The sequence below is a fragment of the Salmo trutta genome, chromosome 6, assembly GCF_901001165.1.
Source record: "Salmo trutta chromosome 6, fSalTru1.1, whole genome shotgun sequence".
In the NCBI taxonomy this organism is placed as follows: domain Eukaryota; kingdom Metazoa; phylum Chordata; class Actinopteri; order Salmoniformes; family Salmonidae; genus Salmo; species Salmo trutta.
Genome location: NC_042962.1, coordinates 14,808,368 through 14,831,905, shown reverse-complemented (window position 1 = coordinate 14,831,905; position 23,538 = coordinate 14,808,368). Strand labels below are relative to the sequence as shown.

General features: G+C 41.3%; 1 protein-coding gene across 2 annotated transcripts in view; it reads right to left on the bottom strand.

The window, feature by feature from the left end:
- Nucleotides 1–23,258, bottom strand: part of LOC115195509 (serine/threonine-protein kinase Sgk3) — a 36,881-nt gene extending 13,623 nt beyond the window's left edge. Inside the window, exons 1-10 of one of the 2 annotated variants that reach the window (XM_029755412.1) lie at nucleotides 23,011–23,258; nucleotides 15,872–16,082; nucleotides 15,591–15,674; nucleotides 15,196–15,268; nucleotides 14,802–14,877; nucleotides 13,450–13,525; nucleotides 9,138–9,187; nucleotides 8,903–8,960; nucleotides 2,716–2,799; nucleotides 2,488–2,619 (exon numbers count right to left, since the gene is read on the bottom strand). In XM_029755412.1, coding sequence (XP_029611272.1) covers nucleotides 2,488–2,619; nucleotides 2,716–2,799; nucleotides 8,903–8,960; nucleotides 9,138–9,187; nucleotides 13,450–13,525; nucleotides 14,802–14,877; nucleotides 15,196–15,268; nucleotides 15,591–15,674; nucleotides 15,872–15,949 — 711 coding nt within the window. In that variant the 5' untranslated portion in view covers nucleotides 15,950–16,082; nucleotides 23,011–23,258. The remainder of the gene's footprint in view (nucleotides 1–2,487; nucleotides 2,620–2,715; nucleotides 2,800–8,902; nucleotides 8,961–9,137; nucleotides 9,188–13,449; nucleotides 13,526–14,801; nucleotides 14,878–15,195; nucleotides 15,269–15,590; nucleotides 15,675–15,871; nucleotides 16,083–23,010) is intronic. The other variant, XM_029755413.1, reaches the window with a different exon arrangement.
- Between the last annotated feature and the right edge of the window lie 280 nt (nucleotides 23,259–23,538).

The window sequence follows — 23,538 nt, the reverse complement described above, 5'->3', positions numbered from 1 at the left end:
CAAACATGCCATTGCTGTATCTGATCAAAACGTTCAATTTTGGTCTTCTGACCAGAGCACCTTCTTTCAGTCATAATTTAAATGACGTTTGGCAAACTCTAAGCCCTTGCGTCTGTGTCTTGGGGTCAGAAAGGGCTTTTACTGGCAACCCTTCCAAAGAGCCTGTGGTTGTGGAGGTGGCATCTGATGGTGCCTTTTGAAACCTGGTGACCCCAAGACGCCACCAAGGCCTGCAATTCTTTCACAGTGATTCTTGGGGATTGTGTTGCTTCTCTCACCATCCTCCTCCCTATCCTGGGGGGCAAAATGTATTTGCATCCTCTCCCCGTGAGGTTTTCAACTGTTCCATATCTTTAGAATGTTTTAATAATTGCCCTGACAGAGCTCAGTGGTATATTCAATCGTTTGTGGATCTTCTTGTAGCCATTAACAGATTTATGAAGGTCTACGACCATCTGTCTCTTTTGAACTGCCAGTTCTTTTCTTTTCTTCATGGTGTTGGATGACAAAGGGATATTGCATGCGTGTTACCTCATTTTTATACCCTAGTGAAACAGGAAGTGATGTAATGGCTCAATATAGTTCCTTAAGACTTAGATACACTTAAATAAGTGGAGTTTAATTTTGGTAGATGTTATTTACAATAATCTTTAAGGGTGCCATTAACTGCGAAACATTGATTTGGAGGACATAGATTTTTAATTAAATCAATACATTATTTTGATGGGTTCCATTGAAACATTAATAAAGTACGGTATTTCTCACATTGGTATTTTGAGTTTCTCTATAATTATATTGTTTATATTTTTTTAAGTATTGTTTGTGCATTGTCAGTCAGGGGTGCCTGTAATTTTAGAGCCCACTACAGGTTACTGTAGACTACTGACAATGTTACAAGCATGATTCAGAAATTAGGGAGAGATGTTTAATGTTTAATATGGTCCTTTGCACCATATTATTTATATTTTAACTTTTAACTTTCTTCAAACTACAAATCTACCTTTCCAGTGTTTTTCTTGCCATACTTTATTTACTCTGCCACCATGGCATTTTTTTGCCTTTACCTCCATTATCTCACATCATTTGCTCACATTGTATATAGTCTTGTTTTTTTTCTACTGCATCATTGATTGTATGTTGTTTTACTCCATGTGTAACTCTGTGTTTTTGTATGTTGTCGAACTGCTTTGCTTTATCTTGGCCAGGTCGCAATTGTAAATGAGAACTTGTTCTCAACTTGCCTACCTGGTTAAATAAAGGTGAAATAAAAAATAAAAAAAATGTTTAAAATAGATTAACTTTAATGCTAGTTAAGGCTACAATAGTAGAAAAAGATAAGGAGAGCCTCACACTCTAAGAGCTCAGATGCAATCATTTTATAACCGACATTGACAGACAAGCCGCCTTCATCAGGGTATAATGACAAACACTGCGGGTCACTAGACTATATACTTTGAAAGGACACAGACAGGTGTCTAATCATGGCCAGGTGTGGCTTGATATCATTGGTTGATTTACAGATATAAATTGAACTTATAAAAAGCATGAATTAATAACATACGATCATAGATACAATTTGGCTACATAGGCCAACAAACACTTACAATGGATAGCAAAAACACACTAATCATAAGAAGTCTATGTTGAGACCGACGGGAGCAAGGGTCTTTAAAATAAAGATCCAGGCAGCCTCTCGTTTTAACAATAAATTGTCAAGGTCACCCCCTCTCCAATCGAATTTTAGCAACTAATGGTGCTACGATGCTCAGAGATTCTTACTTTTAATTTGTGCTTTGTATTACACACATTTTTTACCACAAGGACAAGTTCTAAGATAAATAACTGCCTTAGTGGAGCACGTGATAACACCTTTGATTGGGATCAGTTTCCCTGTTTGAGGGTGTTTGAAGGATCTACAACACAGCCATTACACTTGCAGTTTCCATCCGGTAGAGGTGGAAATAGACGTTGTCCAGGGGTATTTTGGGGTGGTAAATCAGTTTACCAATTGATCGCAGAAATTTCTGCCCGGCGAGATCCAATGTGAAACGTAATAACTATTGTATTTATTAACTACAAAAAGGTTAGACGTGTTTAAGTTCTAGTGCTGCTCTGCACACACAAGCTTGTTAGCTAGTTGCTAGCTAACAAGCTTGTGTGTGCAGAGCAGCACTAAAACTAGCTCTGGTGCACGGCTAAACCAACTCGGAAGTTCAAAGTTCATCCATAGAAGCCACGCTACTTTCTTTCGGTACGAAACGGTCCAGAACTTTATTTTCCTGGTCAGAACTGTAGAATGGAACGAAACAATTGGAAAATTATTTCAGTTCCAACCCCTGGTCAGCACCACTGGGACTCAGGTCAGGGGTCATTTCCCAGGGACCTTTTCAGCAGGTTTCCGGTGTTGTATTATTCTGAGTTTCCCTCCTTGAGCTCAGTGACTCAACACTGTGGGTCTCCATTATTCATAGGAGTGAAACTACTCACTTCTCCCCCGTTGACGAAATCCAAGACGAAGTACAACTTGTCTGTCGTCTGGAAGGAATAATGCAAGCCGACCAGGAATGGGTGTTTTACATTCTTCAGTAGCACGTTGCGCTCCGCCATGATGTGTTTTTGCTGGTGGAAACAGGAGAAATGGTATTGGTGGGGTGAACATAGAAATAACGTACTCAACATTGAGAAACAGAGTAATAACACTTCAGAATAAATTACCTCTCTCCTGTTGAGAATGACCCTTTTCTGCAGGACCTTGATTGCGTAATACTTTCCGTCCAGTTTCCGTTTTGCAAGGAGAACCTTCACGTGGGAGAGAATATAAAAGTATGGTGTTCAATTGTTGTTAAAACCCCTCAGTTACCACATCAGGGACAATACAGCTCCAACAATGAGGCAGTGAAATTACAGAACTGTAAGACTACCACTTCCCAAATGGAAAGGCCATCTACTGATAGACAAAGAAGTAAAACAGCATTCTTTACCACACTGGTAAGAGCAAAGAAAAAATGTCATTGTTTGTGTTGCTGTGGAGTTTCTCTTCACAGTGAACTACGAAGACAAAAGCAGTGCTAATTTTGGCACTTTTTTTGTTGATTTTGTCTAGTTTTATTCATTTCCACTAAAATATAATTAAGGTCTTAAGTCACATTATTCAAATGACAATGATTGAATCTAGTTATTGTCAAAATGACACAGTTGGCCATTTTAGTCAACTAAATGCCTTACATTTTAATCACATCACATTTGTATTGCCTCAAACTATAGTAAACATAAAATCACTGACTTCCATGTCCACAAACATAAATAGTCCAACCAACATATTTTTCTGCATAACATCGGATTCTTTTCCCAACAGCAGAAATATGACAAAAATACAGTGCATTCATACTCCTTCCCTTCATCCACATTGTTACGTTACATCCTTACTCTAAAATGGATTAAAGAAAATATTTTCCTCATCAATCTACAAACAATACCTCAATGACAAAGGCACAAAATGTTTAGAAATTTTACCGAATTAATTAAAAATAAAAAACAGAAATACCTTATTTACATAAGTATTCAGACCCTTTGCTATGAGACTCGAAATTGAGCTCAGGTGCATCCTGTTTCCATTGATCATCCTTGAGATGTTTCTACAACTTGACTGGAGTCCACCTGTGGTAAATTCAATTGATTGGACCTGCCTATATAAGGTCCCACAGTTGACATTGCATGTCAGAGCAAAAACCAAGTCATGAGGTCAAAGGAATTGTCCGTAGAGCTCAAAGAAAGGATTGTGTTGAGGCACAGATCTGGGGAAGGGTGCAAAAAGAGTTCTGCAGTATTGATGGTCCCCAAGAACACAATGGCCTCCATCATTCTTAAATGGAAGAAGTTGGAACCACCAAGACTATTCCTAGAGCTGGCCACCTGGCCAAACTGAGCAATTGGGGAAGGGCCTCGGTCAAGGTGGTGACCAAGAACCCGATGATCACTGACAGCTCCAGAGTTCCTCTGTGGAGATGGAAGAACCTTCCAGAAGGACAACCATCTCTGCAGCACTCCACCAATCAGGCCTTTATGGTAGAGTGGCCAGACAGAAGCCACTCCTCAGTAAAAGGCACATGACAGCCCGCTTGGAGTTTGCCAAAAGGCACCTAAAGGACTCTCAGACCATGTTAAACAAGATTATCTGGTCTGATGAAAGAAAGATTGAACTCTTTGGCCTGAATGTCAAGCGTCACATCTGGAGGAAACATGGCACCATCCCTACCGTGAAGAATGGTGGTGGCAGCATCATACTGTGGGGATGTTTTTCAGCACTCCATCCCTCTCCTTGGTCAAATAGCCCTCACACAGCCTGGACATGTGTTTTGGGTCATTGTCCTGTTGAAAACAAATGATAGTCCCACCAAGAGCAAACCAGATGGGATGGCGTATTGCTGCATAATGCTGTGCTAGCCATGCTGGTTAGGTGCGCCTTGAATTCTAAATATATCACTGACAGTGTCACCAGCAAAGCACCCCCACACCACCACCTCCATGCTTCACGGTGGGAACTACACATGTGGAGATCATCCGTTCACCTACTCTGCGTCTGACAAAGGCACGGCGGTTGGCACCAAAAATCTCAAATTTGGATTCATTAGACCAAAGGACTGATTTCCACCGGTCTAATGTGCATTGCTCGTGTTTCTTGGCCCAAGCAAGTCTCTTCTTCTTATTGGTGTCCTTTAGTAGTGGCTTCTTTGCAGTAATTCGACCATGAAGGCCTGATTCATGCAGTCTCCTCTGAACAGTTGAGATGTGTCTGTTACTTGAAGTCTGAAGCATTTATTTGGGCTGCAATTTCTGAGGCTGGTAACTCTAATGAACTTGTTTTCTGCAGCAGAGGTAACTCTGGTTCTTCCTTTCCTATGGCAGTCCTCATGAGAGCCAGTTTCATCATAGCGCTTGATGGTTTTTGCGACTGCACTTGAAGAAACTTTAGAAGTTCTTGACATTTTCTGGATTGACTGATCTTCATATGAAAAGCCAACTGACATTTACTCTTGGAGGTGCTGACTTGTTGCACCCTCGACAACTACTGTGATTATTATTATTATTAATTATTATTATTAGACCATGCTGGTCATTTATGAACATTTGAACATCTTGGCCATGTTCTGTTATAATCTCCACCCGGCACAGCCAGAAGAGGACTGGCCACCCCTCATAGCCTGGTTCCTCTCTAGATTTCGGCCTTTCTAGGGAGTTTTTCCTAGCCACCGTGCTTCTACATCTGCATTACTTGCTGTTTGGGGTTTTAGGCTGGGTTTCTGTACAGCACTTTGAGATATCAGCTGATGTAAGAAGGGCTATATAAATAAATTTGATTTGATTTTGATTTTAAAGTAATGATGGACTGTCGTTTCTCTGTTTATTTGAGCTGTTCTTGCCATATTATGGACTTGGTCTTTTACCAAATAGGGCTATCTTCTGTATACCACCCCTACCTTGTCACAACACAACTGATTGGCTCAAACGCACTATGGAAAGAAATTCAAAAAAATGTACTTTTAACAAGACCTGTTAATTGAAATGCATTCCAGGTGACTACCTCATGAAGCTGGTTTAGAGAATGCCAAGTGTGCAAAGCTGTCATCAAGGCAAAGGGTGTCTACTTTGAAGAATCTCAAATATAAAATATATTTAGATTTGTTTTATAATTTTTTGGTCACTACATGATTCCATATGTATTATTTCATAGTTTTGATGTCTTCACTATTATTCTACAACATAGAAAATAGCAAAAATAAAAACCCTTGAATGAGTGGGTGTGTCTTAACTTTTGACTATTACTGTATGTAAATATATGTAAATCTAATATTAATTACATTTGCTATTATGGGGTATTGTGTGTGTATATTGATTAGGAAAAAAACAATTTAATCAATATTAGAATAAGGCTGTAACAAAAACAAATGCGCTGTATATAAACATTTTGGCCATGTAAATTCCAAATTCAGCCTACATGGATACTGTACATTACAGACAGACAGAGACACAGAGATAGAGACAAGCACAATCACCAGATGGTGCCGCAAAGTCTAGGCAAAGTAGTCTGGGTTGCACCTCCATCACTCGGTCACGTCATTGACATTGTTATCAACGTTCCCCAGACACCACACCACATTGGTGTCCTAAAGTAAAACCGGGCTAATGACTTCGAAAGGGAGATAATGACTGTTTTTCCCAGTGATGTAGTCGAGTCACTAAACCTCGAGTCCGAATCGAGTCACGAGTCCCTATGGCTGAAGTCCGAGTCCCAGTGCTCAAGTTGGAGTCTCTCGGTTCACATTAACTCAAAATAAAGTTATTTATCTAGTTAGATATAGTGTAGTGGCTAGAGGAATTGTTTGCTATCCATTTCACTTTCTTTCTGTGCCACCAAATGTTTGCATATAGGCTACTGGTAATGTTACCAGGGCCACGTTCAGTTGCAAAACGTTCTCAAATGTTGCAGATAGAAATCCCATGATTAGAGCAAACGTTATTCCTTATCCAACATGTCAGAGGCATGTTTGCTCTACATATCATATTTTGATCTGAATATTCCAAAACATTGCATCCTGCAGGTTATTAGCTATAGCTAGCTAATGAGGTAACATGGCTGAATAAGGTGTAGCCTATCAAATGGTTAATGGTCCGGTCCGCAAGTAGCCCATCTGTAGAACGCCCCGCAATACACTTTATAAATATAAAATGTGACCTGCCAATGCACAAACAAATACATACCTAGCGCCAGTATTATGGGCCATAAGGGCTAGAATCAAGACGTTTTCTCTGAGGAAAAGAACTTGGCTACAGAATCTGATCCAGAACCTGGCTATGAAATGCAGTGGGGAAAGTGGGAGGGTTGAGCGAGACTACAAATTCAAAGACGACCTACTTTTCTATCCTCATAGCTAGACTGCTGTTTTACTATTAAACTCAATGCCGCTATTGTTTTTAATTTTGTAAAGCAGCTTGTGTTTCCTAACCGGGAAAAGGGTAGCGAACTAGAAGGTTATCGGCAACTGTTTAGCGCATCTGTGCTGCTAATATTAAATTGTTCTTATCACTCAATCTCTCCAAAAACTATTGTTTAGTCCACTCAGTAGTCAGATTTTCGTCACAGAGATCATTTTGTATTGTCTCATTTTAGTCAAATGAAATGGGACTACTTAGTAAGTTATAGTCTCGTCAATTGCCACTGAAAAATAAGTGTTTGAAGAATACATTTTTTTGTTGACGCAATTAACACTGGACCAAAGACATTCAAAGTTGCTGTAATATACACTCCTGTTCAAAAGTTTGGGGTCACTTAGAAATGTCCTTGTTTTCCATGAAAACATACATGAAATGAGTTGCAAAATGAATAGGAAACAGTCAAGACTTTGACAAGGTTATAAATAATGATTTTTAATTTAAATAATAATTGTGTCCTTCATACTTTGCTTTCATCAAAGAATCCTCCATTTGCAGCAATTACAGCCTTGCAGACCTTCGGCATTCTAGATGTCAATTTGTTGAGGTAATCTGAAGAGATTTCACCCCATGTTTCCTGAAGCACATCCCACAAGTTGGATTGGCTTGATGGGCACTTTTTACGTACCATACAGTCAAGCTGCTCCCACAACAGCTCAATAGGGTTGAGATCCGGTGACTGTGCAGGCCACTCCATTATAGATAGAATACCAGCTGACTGCTTCTTCCCTAAATCATTCTTGCATAGTTTGGAGCTGTGCTTTGGGTCTTTGTCCTGTTGTAGGAGGAAATTGGCTCCAATTAAGCACCGTCCACTGGGTATGGCATGGCGTTGCAAAATGGAGTGATAGCCTTTCTTCTTCAAGATCCCTTTTACCCTGTACAAATCTCCCACTTTACCACCACCAAAGCACCCCCAGACCATCACATTGCCTCCACCATGCCTGACAGATGGCATCAAGCACTCCTCCAGCATCTTGTCATTTTTTCTGCGTCTCACGAATGTTCTTCTTTGCGATCCGAACACCTCAAACTTAGATTTGTCTGTCCATAACACCTTTTTCCAATCTTTCTCTGTCCAGTGTCTGTTATTTTGCCCATCTTAATCTTTTCTTTTTTTGGCCAGTCTGAGATATGGCTTTTTCTTTGCAACCCTGCTTAGAGGCCAGCATCCCGGAGTCGCCTCTTCACTGTTGACATTGGGACTGGTGTTTTGCTATTATTAAATACTATTTAATGAAGCTGCCAGTTGAGGACTTGTGAGGCATCTGTTTCTCAAACTAGACACTCTAATGTACTTGTCCTCTTGCTCAGTTTTGCATCGGGGCCTCCCACTCCTCTTTCTATTCTGGTTAGAGACAGTTTGCGCTGTTCTTTGAAGGGAGTAGTACACAGCTTTGTACGAGATCGTCAGTTTCTTGGCAATTTACCGCATGGTATAGCCGTCATTTCTCAGAACAAGAATAGACTGACGAGTATCAGAAGAAAAGTCTTTGTTTCTGGCCATTTTGAACCTGTAATCGAACCCACAAATGCTGATGCTCCAGATACTCAACTAGTCTAATGAAGGCCAGTTTTATTGCTACTTTAATCAGCACAACAGTTTTCAGCTTTGCTAACATAATTGCAAAAGGGTTTACTAATGATCAATTAGCCTTTTAAAATTATAATCTTGAATTAGCTTACACAACGTGCCATTGGAACACAGGAGTGATGGTTGCTGATAATGGGCGTCTGTACGCCTATGTAGATATTCCATTAAAACTCAGCCGTTTCCAGCTACAATAGTCATTTACAACATTAATGTCTACACTGTTATTTGCTTTTCTTTCAAAAACAAGGACATTTCTAAGTGACCCCAAACTTTTGAACGGTAGTGTGTATATATACTGTATTATGCATAATCACATACCTTTCCAAAGCTCCCCTTTCCGATGACTTTGAGAAAGTCAAAGTCTGTGGGCTTTGCACTAAAATGTGGAAAAGAAAAAAGGTAAGCAAACAAAATAAGTGAAATTTTTGGGACAAAGAAATGGCTACGATAAGGCCTGCAAAGGTTACTTAAAAGGAAAATGACATCCAGAAAACACATTAACACAACAGAAATATCTGCAGGCCTCAATTCAACGTGAGACTGTGTAACCTACTGTGGGTTTCCAGATGGTCCCAGGTTAATATTTCTGGAGGTAGAGCTGTTCTGCAAAACAGAGAGAACAGATGATCTAGGTTAAAAACGCAGACATACGTAAGCGAGGCCATAGAGTCTAAATCTTTAATCTACCAGAACTCTATCCTCCTCATTCCTGCTTACAAGCAAAAATTAAAGCAGGAAGCACCAGTGACTCGGTCTATAAAAAAAGTGGTCAGATGAAGCAGATGCTAAACTACAGGATTGTTTTTCTATCACAGACTGGAACATGTTCCGGGATTCTTCCGATGGCATTGAGGAGTACACCACATCAGACACTGGCTTCATCAATAAGTGCATCGAGGACGTCGTCCCCACAGTGACTGTATGTACATACCCTAACCAGAAGCCATGGATTACAGGCAACATCCGCACTGAGCAAAAGGGCAGAGCTGCCGCTTTCAAGGTGCGGGACTCTAACCCGGAAGCTTAAAAGAAATCTTGCTATGCCCTGCGACAAACCATCAAACAGGCAAAGCGTCAATACAGGGCTAAGATTGAATCATACTACACCGGCTCCGACGCTCGTCTTATGTGGCAGGGCTTGCAAACTATTACAGACTACAAAGGGAAGCACAGCCACGAGCTGCCCAGTGACACGAGCCTACCAGATGAGCTAAATCACTTCTATGCTCGCTTCGAGGCAAGCAACACTGAGGCATGCATGAGAGCATCAGCTGTTCCGGACGACTGTGTGATCACGCTCTCCATAGCCGATGTTAGTAAGACCTGTTAGGGCTAGGGGGCAGTATTTACACGGCCGGATAAAAAACGTACCCGATTTAATCTGGTTACTACTCCTGCCCAGTAACTAGAATATGCATATAATTATTGGCTTTGGATAGAAAACACCCTAAAGTTTCTAAAACTGTTTGAATGGTGTCTGAGTATAACAGAACTCATATGGCAGGCAAAAACCTGAGAAGATTCCATGCAGGAAGTGGCCTGTCTGACAAGTTGTTGTTCTTCTTCTTGCCTCTGTTTATTGAAGACTGAGGATCTTTGCTGTAACGTGACACTTCCTACGGCTCCCATAGGCTCTCAGAGCCCGGGAAAAAGCTGAACGATGTCGAGGCAGCCCCAGGCTGAAACACATTATCGCTTTTGACAAGTGGCCGATCAGAGGACAATGGACTTAGGCGCGTGCCCGAGTCGACCCCATGCTTTATTTTCTTTCGTCCGTTTACCTATTTGCAGATTCCCGGTCGGAATATTATCGCTTTTTTACGAGAAAAATGGCATAAAAAAATATTTTAAACAGCGGTTGACATGCTTCGAAGTACGGTAATGAAATATTTAGAAATCTTTTGTCACGAAATGCGCCATGCTCGTAACCCTTATTTACCATTCGGATAGTGTCTTGAACGCACGAACAAAACGCCGCTGTTTGAACATAACTATGGATTATTTGGGACCAAACCAACATTTGTTATTGAAGTAGAAGTCCTGGGAGTGCATTCTGACGAAGAACACCAAAGGTAATCAAACTTTTCTAATAGTAAATCGGAGTTTGGTGAAGGCTAAACTTGCTGGGTGTCTAAATAGCTAGCCCTGTGATGCCGGGCTATCTACTTAGAATATTGCAAAATGTGCTTTCACCAAAAAGCTATTTTAAAATCGGACATATCGAGTGCATAGAGGAGTTCTGTATCTATAATTCTTAAAATAATTGTTATGCTTTTTGTGAACGTTTATCGTGAGTAATTTAGTAAATTGTTAGTAAATTCGCCGGAAGTTTGCAGGGGGTATGCTAGTTCTGAACGTCACATGCTAATGTAAAAAGCTGTTTTTTTATATAAATATGAACTTGATTGAACAAAACATGCATGTATTGTATAACATAATGTCCTAGGTGTGTCATCTGATGAAGATCATCAAAGGTTAGTGCTGCATTTAGCGGTCTTCTGGGTTTTTGTGACATTATATGCTAGCTTGAAAAATGGGTGTCTGATTATTTCTGGCTGGGTACTCTGCTGACATAATCTAATGTTTTGCTTTCGTTGTAAAGCCTTTTTGAAATCGGACAGTGTGGTTAGATTAACGAGAGTCTTGTCTTTAAAATGCTGTAAAATAGTGATATGTTTGAGAAATGGAAGTAATAGCATTTCTAAGGTATTTGAATAACGCGCCACAGGATTCCACTGGCTGTTACGTAGGTGGGACGATTTGGTGCCACCTACCCTAGAGAGGTTAAACAGGTCAACATACACAAGGCTCCGGGGCCAGACGGATTACCAGGATGTGTGCTCCGGGCATGTGCTGACCAACTGGCAGGTGACTTCACTGACATTTTCAACATGTCCCTGATTGAGTCTGTAATACCAACATGTTTCAAGCAGACCACCATAGTCCCTGTGCCCAAGAACACAAAGGCAACCTGCCTAAATGACTACAGATCCGTAGCACTCACGTCCGTAGCCATGAAGTGCTTTGAAAGGTTGGTAATGGCTCACATCAACACCATTATCCCAGAAACCCTAGAACCACTCCAATTTGCATACCGCCCAAACAGATCCACAGATGATGCAATCTCTATTGCACTCCACACTGCCCTTTCCCACTTGGACAAAGGGAACACCTACGTGAGAATGCTATTCATTGACTACAGCTCAGCGTTCAACACCATAGTACCCTCAAAGATCATCACTAAGCTAAGGATCCTGGGACTAAACACCTCCCTCTGCAACTGGATCCTGGACTTCCTGACGGGTCGCCCCCAGGTGGTGAGGGTAGGTAGCAACACATCTGCCACGATGATCGTCAACACTGGAGCACCCCAGGGGTGCGTGCTCAGCCCCCTCCTCACCCACGACTGCATGGCCAGGCATGACTCCAACACCATCATTAAGTTTGCAGACGACAACAGTGGTAGGCCTGATCACCGACAACGACGAGACAGCCTATAGGGGGGAGGTCAGAGACCTGGCCAGGTGGTGCCAAGAAAACAACCTATCCCTCAACGTAACCAAGACTAAGGAGATGATTGTGGATTACAGGAGAAGGCCCCCATTCTCATCGACGGGGCTGTAGTGGAGCAGGTTGAGAGCTTCAAGTTCCTTGGTGTCCACATCAACAACAAACTAGAATGGTCCAAACATACCAAGACAGTCGTGAAGAGGGCACAACAAAGCCTATTCCCCCTCAGGAAACTAAAAAGATTTGGCATGGGCCCTGAGATCCTCAAAAGGTTCTACAGCTGCAACATCGAGAGCATCCTGACTGGTTGCATCACTGCCTGGTATGGCAATTGCTCGGCCTCTGACCGCAAGGCACTACAGAGGGTAGTGCTTACAGCCCAGTACATCACTGGGGCAAAGCTGCCTGCCATCCAGGACCTCTTCACCAGGTGGTGTCAGAGGAAGGCCCTAAAAATTGTCAAAGACCCCAGCTACCCCAGTCATAGACTGTTCTCTCTACTACTGCATGGCAAGCGGTACCGGAGTGCCAAGTCTAGGACAAAAAAGCTTCTCAACAGTTTTTACCCCCAAGCTATAAGACTCCTGAACAGGTAATCAAATGGCTACCCGGACTATTTGCATTGTGTGCCCCCCCCAACCCCTCTTTTTACACTGCTGCTACTCTCTGTTTATCTTATATGCATAGTCACTTTAACTATACATTCATGTACATACTACCTCAATTGGGCCGACCAACCAGTGCTCCCACACATTGGCTAACCAGGCTATCTGCATTGTGTCCCACCACCCACCAACCCCTCTTTTATGCTACCGCTACTCTCTGTTCATCATATATGCATAGTCACTTTAACCATATCTACATGTACATACTACCTCAATCAGCCTGACTAACCGGTGTCTGTATGTAGCCTCGCTACTTTTATAGCCTCGCTACTGTATATAGCCTGTATTTTTACTGTTGTTTTATTTCTTCACTTACCTATTGTTCACCTAATACCTTTTTTGCACTATTGGTTAGAGCCTGTAAGTAAGAATTTCACTGTAATGTCTACACCTGTTGTATTCGGCGCACGTGACAAATAAACTTTGATTTGAAGTCTCAAATGACAACTGTACACTGCTGCGTTATTGTTGTAGAATGTAATAAATTATCACACATTGACAATACAATATCCAATACATAGAATACTTAAATCAAGTACTCATTCATGCTAAATCAGAGCAGAGATGTTATTCAATGCTCCCTCAAGGCCATATGTGACATATTTCTTCAGTTTCAAGACGTGACAACTAAATCTATAAAACAGTCTTATCTCCTTTCCACAGACATCATACTGTCCTGTCATCCCCTACCTTGTCATCTTCGTCCTCGGATGCATCTGAGAAGTTTTGAGATTTGTCCATCTGCAGGAATGCTCTGACATCAGGCCTATCAGATAGATAGATAGAGAGATAGAGAGATAGAGAGATAGAGAGAGGGGCAGAGTGGTCACATGTTTTGGGTCTGACTGAGACATACACAAAGCCACTGCTGTTAGAGAAGCACTGCTTTTAGACTCCATGTTAAACATCCCTGGGTCAGGAGCAGTGTTGGGGGTAACGTGTCACAAATTACTTTTATGAGTAACATGTTACTTTTGAAATTGGGTAATATTATTACAGTTACTTTGTCAACTAACGTGTGTTACTTTCAGAATCATCTCTCTACCGGGCGCGTGTTTCCTTGATCCGATCTCGACTTGTTCCCTCATTTAGTTCTCCAGCGAGTAGAGAAAGGCTGTTTGGAGAAAGGTCACGACAGCTTCATCCATAAAAATGTATAAACCCACCCCAACCACCCCAGCACCCCTGCATATTGAATAAGGTACTTGCATTCATGTTTACAACAAAATAACAACTTGTTCTTAACTGACTTGCCTATTTAAATAAAAATAAAGTAGAAATGATCTATATTATTATCACTGCATTGTTGGGAAAGAGCTCTCAAGGTAAGAATTACACTGTAAAGTTTTACGTCCTGTGCACGTGGCGAATAAACTTTGAAACTTTAGATTTTTGCCATCACGTCTGTGATAGCAAGGCCCATAGAGGGCTCTCCCAGGAGGAACTAGTGATCCACCTGAGTTAGTCTACTTACTATCTTTGGTAGAACACACACGGCTCATCTTGCTCCCTCTGACAGTCAAACAAACTGTGAGATTTCGATTTTTTTCCATGAAAGTAACAGAAAGTAATATAACGTGTTACTTTCTACACAAAGCAATATTGTAAAGTCATATGTTACTTTTGCGAAATGTAACATTTACTTTTTCAAGTAATGAATCTCAACCATGTTCAGGAGATAACGCCATGACATGACAGGGTTACATATGCTCCCTTCTGAGCTTACCATCCCCAGATCCTAACCATTAGGGTGAACCGTAACCAAGAGGGAGAACCGTAACCAAGAGGGAGAACCGTAACCAAGAGGGAGAACCGTAACCAAGAGGGAGAACCGTAACCAAGAGGGAGAACCGTAACCAAGAGGGAGAACCGTAACCAAGAGTGGAGGAAACACAAAACTGACCTTAGATTAGTTTCTAGGGGTAACTTCCTACTTGTATAGGGGGCTTCACACTTGCATAAAGTGAGGCAGATCGATTTGGTTTATTTTCTATTTAATTCAATAACTTATTTAGCTAGCTGATCAGTTATACAATACTTACTGGATACTGAGCTGAGGATGTGAGACCAGTCTCTGAATGAACTCATGTAAACCTGTTCTTCTTTGCTTGATAAACTCTAAAAAAAAGAAATGGACAATTTTATAAATACAATATTTGATATTGACCCGGTATCACAAATGAAAGACAACCTACAGACACACGAGCAGATATGATGCAAAGTTTTTCTGGTGTAGTTTCATATCATCCGTAATCTAGTTTGTAATACCCAAATGAGCTAATTTGTTTACAATTTAAATAAAACAAAATAGTTGGCTGAAGGTCAGTGGAAAACAGAGGGGTCTGTATTGAATTCTAATCTACTGAATACATTTTTATAATAGAGTGCAGTTACAGGTAGTATACTGTACTTTTATCAGATGAATCAATACGGTACCTGGGTCAAAGTTGTCCCCAAATATTCTCTTAGCTGGGATTTTCAAGTTCAAAGATGGAAACTGTTTCCTCAACTGCATAAATAGAAAAGACACACAAATCAGATTATAGAAAGTATATATAAAAATAGATGTCACAGGGACCAGAATGACTCTCTACTTTCATTTTCCCAATTATGAGAGTTGAATAACCTGATTTTCTAAATGTCAACTAAACAAAAATCCCCACTCACAGCCTGAAAAATACTCCTTAAAACATCAGATAAGATTCTATTTTGATCAAAATCGAGCTTTGCCCAGTTTAGTCAGCAGATCTCTGATGAAAAGGTTCAGTAAGAAAGGAAGCCTGGAGTCTCACGACAACATGCATTTATCACACTGTAACACTTCCACTTACTGTGTTGTAGAGCTTGTCAAACTCCGCGTATCGCCTGAAGACAAACCACTCATGTCTCCCTACGTTGACCATCACTTTGTAAACCTGGACAAATGTGGAGGAAAACACATTTTAGTATAGACCTAGACAAAACGACACCGATGCCCTACTTTCTACTGATAATAAACACTCTCTAATAACCATTCTGTATAACGTCTATACAAGATATACTGCAGTCTGTAATACTGCCTGCTGAACAGCCGTTGCCACAGCAACACTATTATACTATACTCATTACTCACAGTGTAGCGCTTCTTCTTGTCCCTCTGCTCGTTGTAGCAGGGGATGCTGACATTGGGGAAGCTGGACTGCTCCTCCATCCTGAGCTGGAGCAGTCAGAGTTCAGAGGTTTGAGGTCAAAGCGTAGGTCAAGCCTCTCAGCACCCTTCCACAGCGTCCGGTCCTGGACAGAGCTCACGTGGACAACTGAACCATCCTCATCCTGGTTGACTGCTGTGGACAAGAGATGAGAGAGGTTAGATTATACACTGAACAAAAAAAATATATGCAACATGCAAGAATTTCAAAGATTTTACTGAGTTACAGTTCATATAAGGAAATCAGTCAATTGAAATAAATGCATTAGGAGTACAGCCAAATTCTCTAAAATGATGTTGGCAGCAGCTTATGGTATAGAAATTTACATTCAATTCTCTGGCAACAGCTCTGGTGGACATTCCTGCAGTCAGCATGCCAATTTCACACTCCTTTAAAACTTGAGATATCTGTGGCGTTGTGTGACAAAACTGCACAATTTAAAAGTGGCCTTTTATTGTCCCCAGCACAAGGCGCACCTGTGTAATGATCACACTGTTTAATCAGCTTCTTGATATGCCACACCTGTCAGGTGGCAAAGGAGAAATGGTCACTAACAGGGATGTAAACACATTTGTACAGAAATATTTTTTGGGTGCATGTGGAAAACTTGTGGGATCTTTTATTTCAGCTCATGAAACATGGGACCAACACCTTACATGTTGCGTTTTATATTTTTGTTCAGTATAGAGGTACTATAGAGAAAGGATACTGCACTCTATTCCATATGAGAGAATGAGCATACCTGCTCTATCATGTTACAGTTCTGCCTACAACCGTCTTAACGTTTCAGCCACCGGAATAAACCCCAAGCTCAGCCCTCATACACTGATCCTGCATGGAGCTGATTGCAGAGCACAGATTCTCAGCAGTTGTGGAGGGAGTTGTTGTTTGTAGCTGCTAGCGTGACAGAGGAGAACCCACACTGTAGTCAGTGAGCATCAACAGCCTCACAGCAGGTTACTTCATCCTGGAAAGACAGATATTAGGCTACACTCCTACACCCCCCCTCCGAACACACCCCCGAGTCTCTCCATGCTCTCTGTCGCCTACGCGCCCACTCTATCCTGTTTAGTTCTTTACCTCCTACCTCACCACTTTCACTACTATCCACCTCTTCTCATCCCCACATCACCTACTATCCACCTCTTCTCATCCCCACATCACCTACTATCCACCTCTTCTCATCCCCACATCACCTACTATCCACCTCTTCTCATCACCTACTATCCACCTCTTCTCATCCCCACATCCCCTACTATCCACCTCCTCTCATCCCCACATCACCTACTATCCACCTCTTCTCATCCCCACATCACCTCCTCTCATCCCCACATCACCTACTATCCACCTCTTCTCATCCCCACATCACCTCTTCTCATCCCCACATCACCTACTATCCACCTCTTCTCATCCCCACATCACCTCTTCTCATCCCCACATCACCTACTATCCATTCCTCATCCTCTCTTCAGCCCCTCTCTCCAAACAGTTGGACCCAGAGCTGCATGACTTCACTCTCCTCCTCTTCCCGCTCTTCCTCTTCTCACATACAGCTCACACACACACACTCCCACTCGTCCCCCCCCCCCACACACACACTCCCGCTCGCACGCTGGGCCTGTGACATTCTCCCTGGCTCCTGTCACAGCATGGAGGACTGGAGGTATTTATAGATAACCTTCCGCTGGCTCTTTGAAGTTTGAAGCACACAGGCTAGGTAGAGACCTGTAGGAAGCTTCCCAGTGGGATCCCCAAGACAGGAAGAGGTGCCATTGTAGTGAACACTCTAGAGAGGTAGTAGTAGCCTATTATGAAATCACCTTGAAGACCTTATTGGAAAAAGAGAATTTCATCAGTCTCTATCAAAGCCTATCGATGCCTTGAAACGATATGGAGAAATTACAAATGCCACCTCAATCAAATGTGTTTTCTTCAGGTTAAAATGTGTTAATGTTGATATGCTGCAAGGCTCAATATTAAATGGTCAATGTCTGCTTTTAAAAAATGTTACCCATCTACCAATAGGTGCCCTTCTTTGCGAGGCATTGGAAAACCTCCCTGGTCTTTGTGGTCGAATCCGTTTTTAGAAATTCACTGCTCGACTGAGGGACCTTACAGATAATTGTATGTGTGGGGTACAGAGATGAGGTAGTCATTCAAAAATCATGTTTAACACTTTTGCGGTCTAAGCAACTTATTATGTGACTTGTTAAGCACAGTTTTACTCCTTAACTTATTTTGGCTTGCCATAACATTTCAGCTTTTCGTTTTTTTATTAATTTGTAAAAATGTCTAAAAATATAATTCCACTTTGACATTATGGGGTATTGTGTGTATGCCAGTGACGTGAAATCTCAATTTAATAAATGTTAAATTCAGACCGTAACACAACAAACGGTGAAAAGTCAAGGGGTGTGAATACTTTCTGACGACACTGCACATGGGATCAGAGACCAGCAGCCTTCCATTGTCAATACCAGTGATAATAATGAATGTTATTTTATGAAGTGGTTCCTTGCATCATAACACAATTTTCAGTCACCTTTTTGTGTCCAACAGTGTTACAGAATTTGTATTTTTGGGGGGGCGGGGGGGGGGGGGAGACAAGTGACTTGAGCTTTCAGACAAGTTAAAAAAAAGAAATCCGTCCTAAAAAAGTTCATGTCAAGCACTGTGCTGGTTACTTGCTGATCGTGTGGTGTCTGTTTTCCTGTTAGAAACAAAGCTTTTTGTTTGGTGGCGTGACACTGTGACTTGTCCTTTGTTTCATAGTGAGGTCAGCTACCATGTTAAGTCATTTCTTTCAGACCTCGGTGCTCGGTGTAGGCTACAACATGCTGGCTCTCTCTCACACAACACTTCCCAGTTAACTGTGCTGTACTGAATGTCTTCACAGAGGGATCTAATTCAACTCACGTAGTAGTAAAGACGCATAAAGGGAGAAAGCCTCTTAAAATGCAGAAGTGCAACTGAGAGACATTCAGTTCCACCCCCCCACACCCACAGAGAGCAGAGCAGAGAGCCCATAGGCTTGACTGGGATATTATAAACAAATATTCTCCCACTGGGCTTGTTTCAAAATCAAATCATGCAAGCATGGCATAATGACTGCGCATCCCAAGGCAGAACCGCTTTTTAAAATTCCAGAAATACTTTTGTTCAAATGAGCCTAAGCTATACCATACTCCTTCATTTGGAATGCAGAACATAAAGTCCTGACCAATCCGCATCCTCAAACCAATATCACAACAACAATCACATTAGGGGAAAGTAGACGTTAAGTTTGTGTTCAGGGGTTTTAGGTCACTAAATAAATACATTAAAACAGAAAATGTATCATCACATTCACCGCTGATCGCCAGATGTTGCAAGCGTAGTTACAACACTGGGCTTGAATTAACTTGTGCAGACAAGCTCAAATATGTTACTATCAAAAATAGCCCTCTTCCAGGTTTGTTCAAACACACACATCCTTGCCTGTGGAAAATCCTCTGAGGATGTTGAACAACCTGAATGGCATTATTATTAGTCTCAGCAGCCCGATGTGTCTTGTCAGAGGTCAGGAAACTCTGGATAAACAGCAGTGAAAGACCAGCCAGGAGAGCCATGTCAGTTGCTGTAGACATTGGGGGACATAGCCTGACTAAACAAGAGTGTCCTCTTTTCTGCTGGTATAAAAGGATGGAAATGTAGTACAAGGATGGCCATGGAAATAGGCATTTGGCTTTACTGAGCTATTTCAATAGTTGTTGTTTTTATGAATTGGCCTATGTGTTGTTTAATTGGTGAGAGATCTATTTGTTATGCAACAGTATGGATTATTTCTAAAGGACCAACTACGCTATTGTTAGCCTGTGGGCTATACATTCATACAGAGACACTCATCTGCAATAGACAAACATCCTCCCAGGGAGGAATTGATAATGACAAAGCTTTCTCTAAGAAAAGGAAGTGCGAGACAGCATCTGGACTAATGCCTAACCAGCAGTCCTGTACAGACGCCTCAAACCTCCACTGTTAATAACCAGCAGTCCTGTACAGACGCCTCAAACCTCCACTGTTAATAACCAGCAGTCCTGTACAGACGCCTCAAACCTCCACTGTTAATAACCAGCAGTCCTGTACAGACGCCTCAAACCTCCACTGTTAATAACCAGCAGTCCTGTACAGACGCCTCAAACCTCCACTGTTAATAACCAGCAGTCCTGTACAGACGCCTCAAACCTCCACTGTTAATAACCAGCAGTCCTGTACAGACGCCTCAAACCTCCACTGTTAATAACCAGCAGTCCTGTACAGACGCCTCAAACCTCCACTGTTAATAACCAGCAGTCCTGTACAGACGCCTCAAACCTCCACTGTTAATAACCAGCAGTCCTGTACAGACGCCTCAAACCTCCACTGTTAATAACCAGCAGTCCTGTACAGACGCCTCAAACCTCCACTGTTAATAACCAGCAGTCCTGTACAGACGCCTCAAACCTCCACTGTTAATAACCAGCAGTCCTGTACAGACGCCTCAAACCTCCACTGTTAATAACCAGCAGTCCTGTACAGACGCCTCAAACCTCCACTGTTAATAACCAGCAGTCCTGTACAGACGCCTCAAACCTCCACTATTAATAACCAGCAGTCCTGTACAGACGCCTCAAACCTCCACTGTTAATAACCAGCAGTCCTGTACAGACGCCTCAAACCTCCACTGTTAATAACCAGCAGTCCTGTACAGACGCCTCAAACCTCCACTGTTAATAACCAGCAGTCCTGTACAGACGCCTCAAACCTCCACTGTTAATAACCAGCAGTCCTGTACAGACGCCTCAAACCTCCACTGTTAATTAACAAACACTGGCTGAGGAACTCACTACTACTACTACTACTACTACTACTACTACTACTACTACTACACTCACACTCACACTCACACTCACACTCACATAACTTCTCCTCTTAACTCTACTTCTCAGGCTTGGGAAGTATGGCTGTAAAGAGCACCACCGAGAGCTAACAGAACAGAACTTGATGAGTGAAACTACAGTATTTGGACACTGGAGCATTTAGTCTGCAAATAGGCCTAACATTTGAATTAAGAATGTCTCTGAAAATCTAGAACTGACATTGGTGTATTGAGACTGGTGGATCTACCACACAGCAGTCATTTTAGGGTGTGTTTCTTGCCACCCCCTCATTCATGGTTATGTTGTAGCTTAAAGAAGCTTAGTCTTATGGTTGGTTTGTTTCCCATAGACCAGGGACAGATGGCAAACAGGAGATGGACAATTCCAAGGTAACGAAATTAGACTCCGATTTTTTTAAATAAAATGTATGCCAAACATTAAACATTGATTTCAAAGTTTAACAAACCATACAACTCGGAACATTTTACAAAAACACATTTACTGGAAAAACTGTGCAGATGCAAAGTTTTGTAACAGAATTTCAGTAAAATCTCCTTCAGTTTTTATTAAATGTTTTCCCCAAAATATATGTTCCGAATTAAGATTCAACTATGTCTTCATAAAGAATGGAGTGTCAGCTATGGTGTGACACACTGACTTTGAAAACATATCTTTGGGTTATTAAACTACAGTAAGTGAAGTGGATCCACCCAGTAACATAATTGCTGTAATTGAATTTCATCCCTTCGGTCCCTGATCTGTACTACATAGAAATGCACAATTGTAGATATGAATGTCATTCTTTTCATGGTGATGTATACTAAATAGATACACAAAAGGTAAAAATATGCAATATTATGCTTTGCATATTTGGGTATTATTCTACACACTGGAAGGTTGTTTAAATGAGCTCTGCCCCAAACAAGACCAAATTTGGTACAGTACAGTGTACTCAGCTCTAGTGTGCTCTGCTGTGTACTGAACTATACTCTACCTTTCTTAACTGTACTCTACTGTGCTGTGCTTTAATGTACTGTGAACCCAACTGTGGTTTGTGACCACTATGATTTCCCATTTCAGCCAATTGTATTTCAGAAATTCCCTTACCGATTTTTCGTAAATTCCGTTACCGAAACAAAATGTATACAAGTAAAAAAATATATATACATACAACTAATTAATAGGTTTTCCTTTACCTGTTACTTCTGTCAACTTTCATTACCCTCCCTCCTCATGAGGGAGAGAAATGTGAAATTATCTTAAAGAGATTTGGGTTTTTGGTACTGGAATTTCAAGATACAAGGTACGTTTGCTAAACTTGCAGAAGGCATAAAAATGTATCCAAAACTAAACGTACTGTAAGTGTTGATAGTAGTTGACAGGGTTCCTTACTTCAACATTATTGTGTTTTGATGTATTTATAACACCTTTTAAGACTTTTTTGGTAGCCGTTTTCCATCTGTTTGACCAGATATCAAAGCCTTTGCTTGTACCAAATTTGTAGGATGGAAAATGGTAAAAAATAAAAATGTATATGCTTAAAAAAAAAAAAAAATAGAGAGACTTAAATTTCATTTGACATGCTCCTATGAACTTCACATGCTGGTGCTCATGGGTCCTTTTACATGGAAATGCCCAGATACAATACCCCCAGAGAACACCCTGGTTTTCTTGTTACACAATTGCATGGCTCTGCACCTACGCACACTTGCGCATTCCTGCTGTAGCCTAACTAGTGGTTACATTGTAGCCTAGAGTTAAACTACGACTGTATAGAAATAAAGTCCCATAGCAAGACTATAGTCTCAACATGGAACACTCATGTGAAATTACAAGTGGAAAAGCACACCGAGATGTTTTCACATTGACTAACTGGCTGTGGAAAGGAAGTTAAAGCAAACATGGGGATGTTCCATGAACAGACAGACATACGGGAAAGAACAGGAGAAAATAGTTTCGTTTCTTAGTGGAACAACTTTTGAGAGAGAGCTGGACGTTTTGTTTATGCTTTAAATTAGACAGTTCTAGCAGAAGAAAAAGTTACGTAATGACAATTTTCAACAGATTTATGTCTGTATATGGCTCAAAGTTCGAAGGAAACGATAAGGGTTGTTGCAAAGATCCTGCACGAGAACAGTACAGAAAAGTATATAGCGTGAATGTACCTTATTTTGTCGGGTTTTTAATCCAACTAACTCCAATGGCGTGTTGCGCTGAAGGCAAAGGAATGTGTCAGTAAAAAATGGAGCAAAATCCGGTGAGTTTGACTCAATTATTTAGGAGGAAAATTCAAAGTCACAGCCTGTACTTTCTACTACCATTCTGAGCGTCTGTCAAGGGGTAGCTCGAAGCAGGAAACATCAAGACGTTTGTCCTGCAAGTTCCAATGAAATTAGTCACGGGACCACACACATAAAGAGGATGAAAACATTGAGGTGGAAACAGCAGCAAACAGTAACCCCTAGCGGTGGAACGTGGGCATGGCCACAACCACGTTGTTCCATGTGAAATTAGTACCGCACGTCCCTCTGTGACATGAGATCTACAGCCCACTGTATAGTGAGCGTCATCTTTAATGTCCATTAAAGGTCTGTGTCTGTTTGGTCATTCCCGGTAACTTTTGTTATATTGTATTCGTTTATATTCTATTCTATTCTATTGTATTATATTCAGTTATGTTCTATTCTATTATT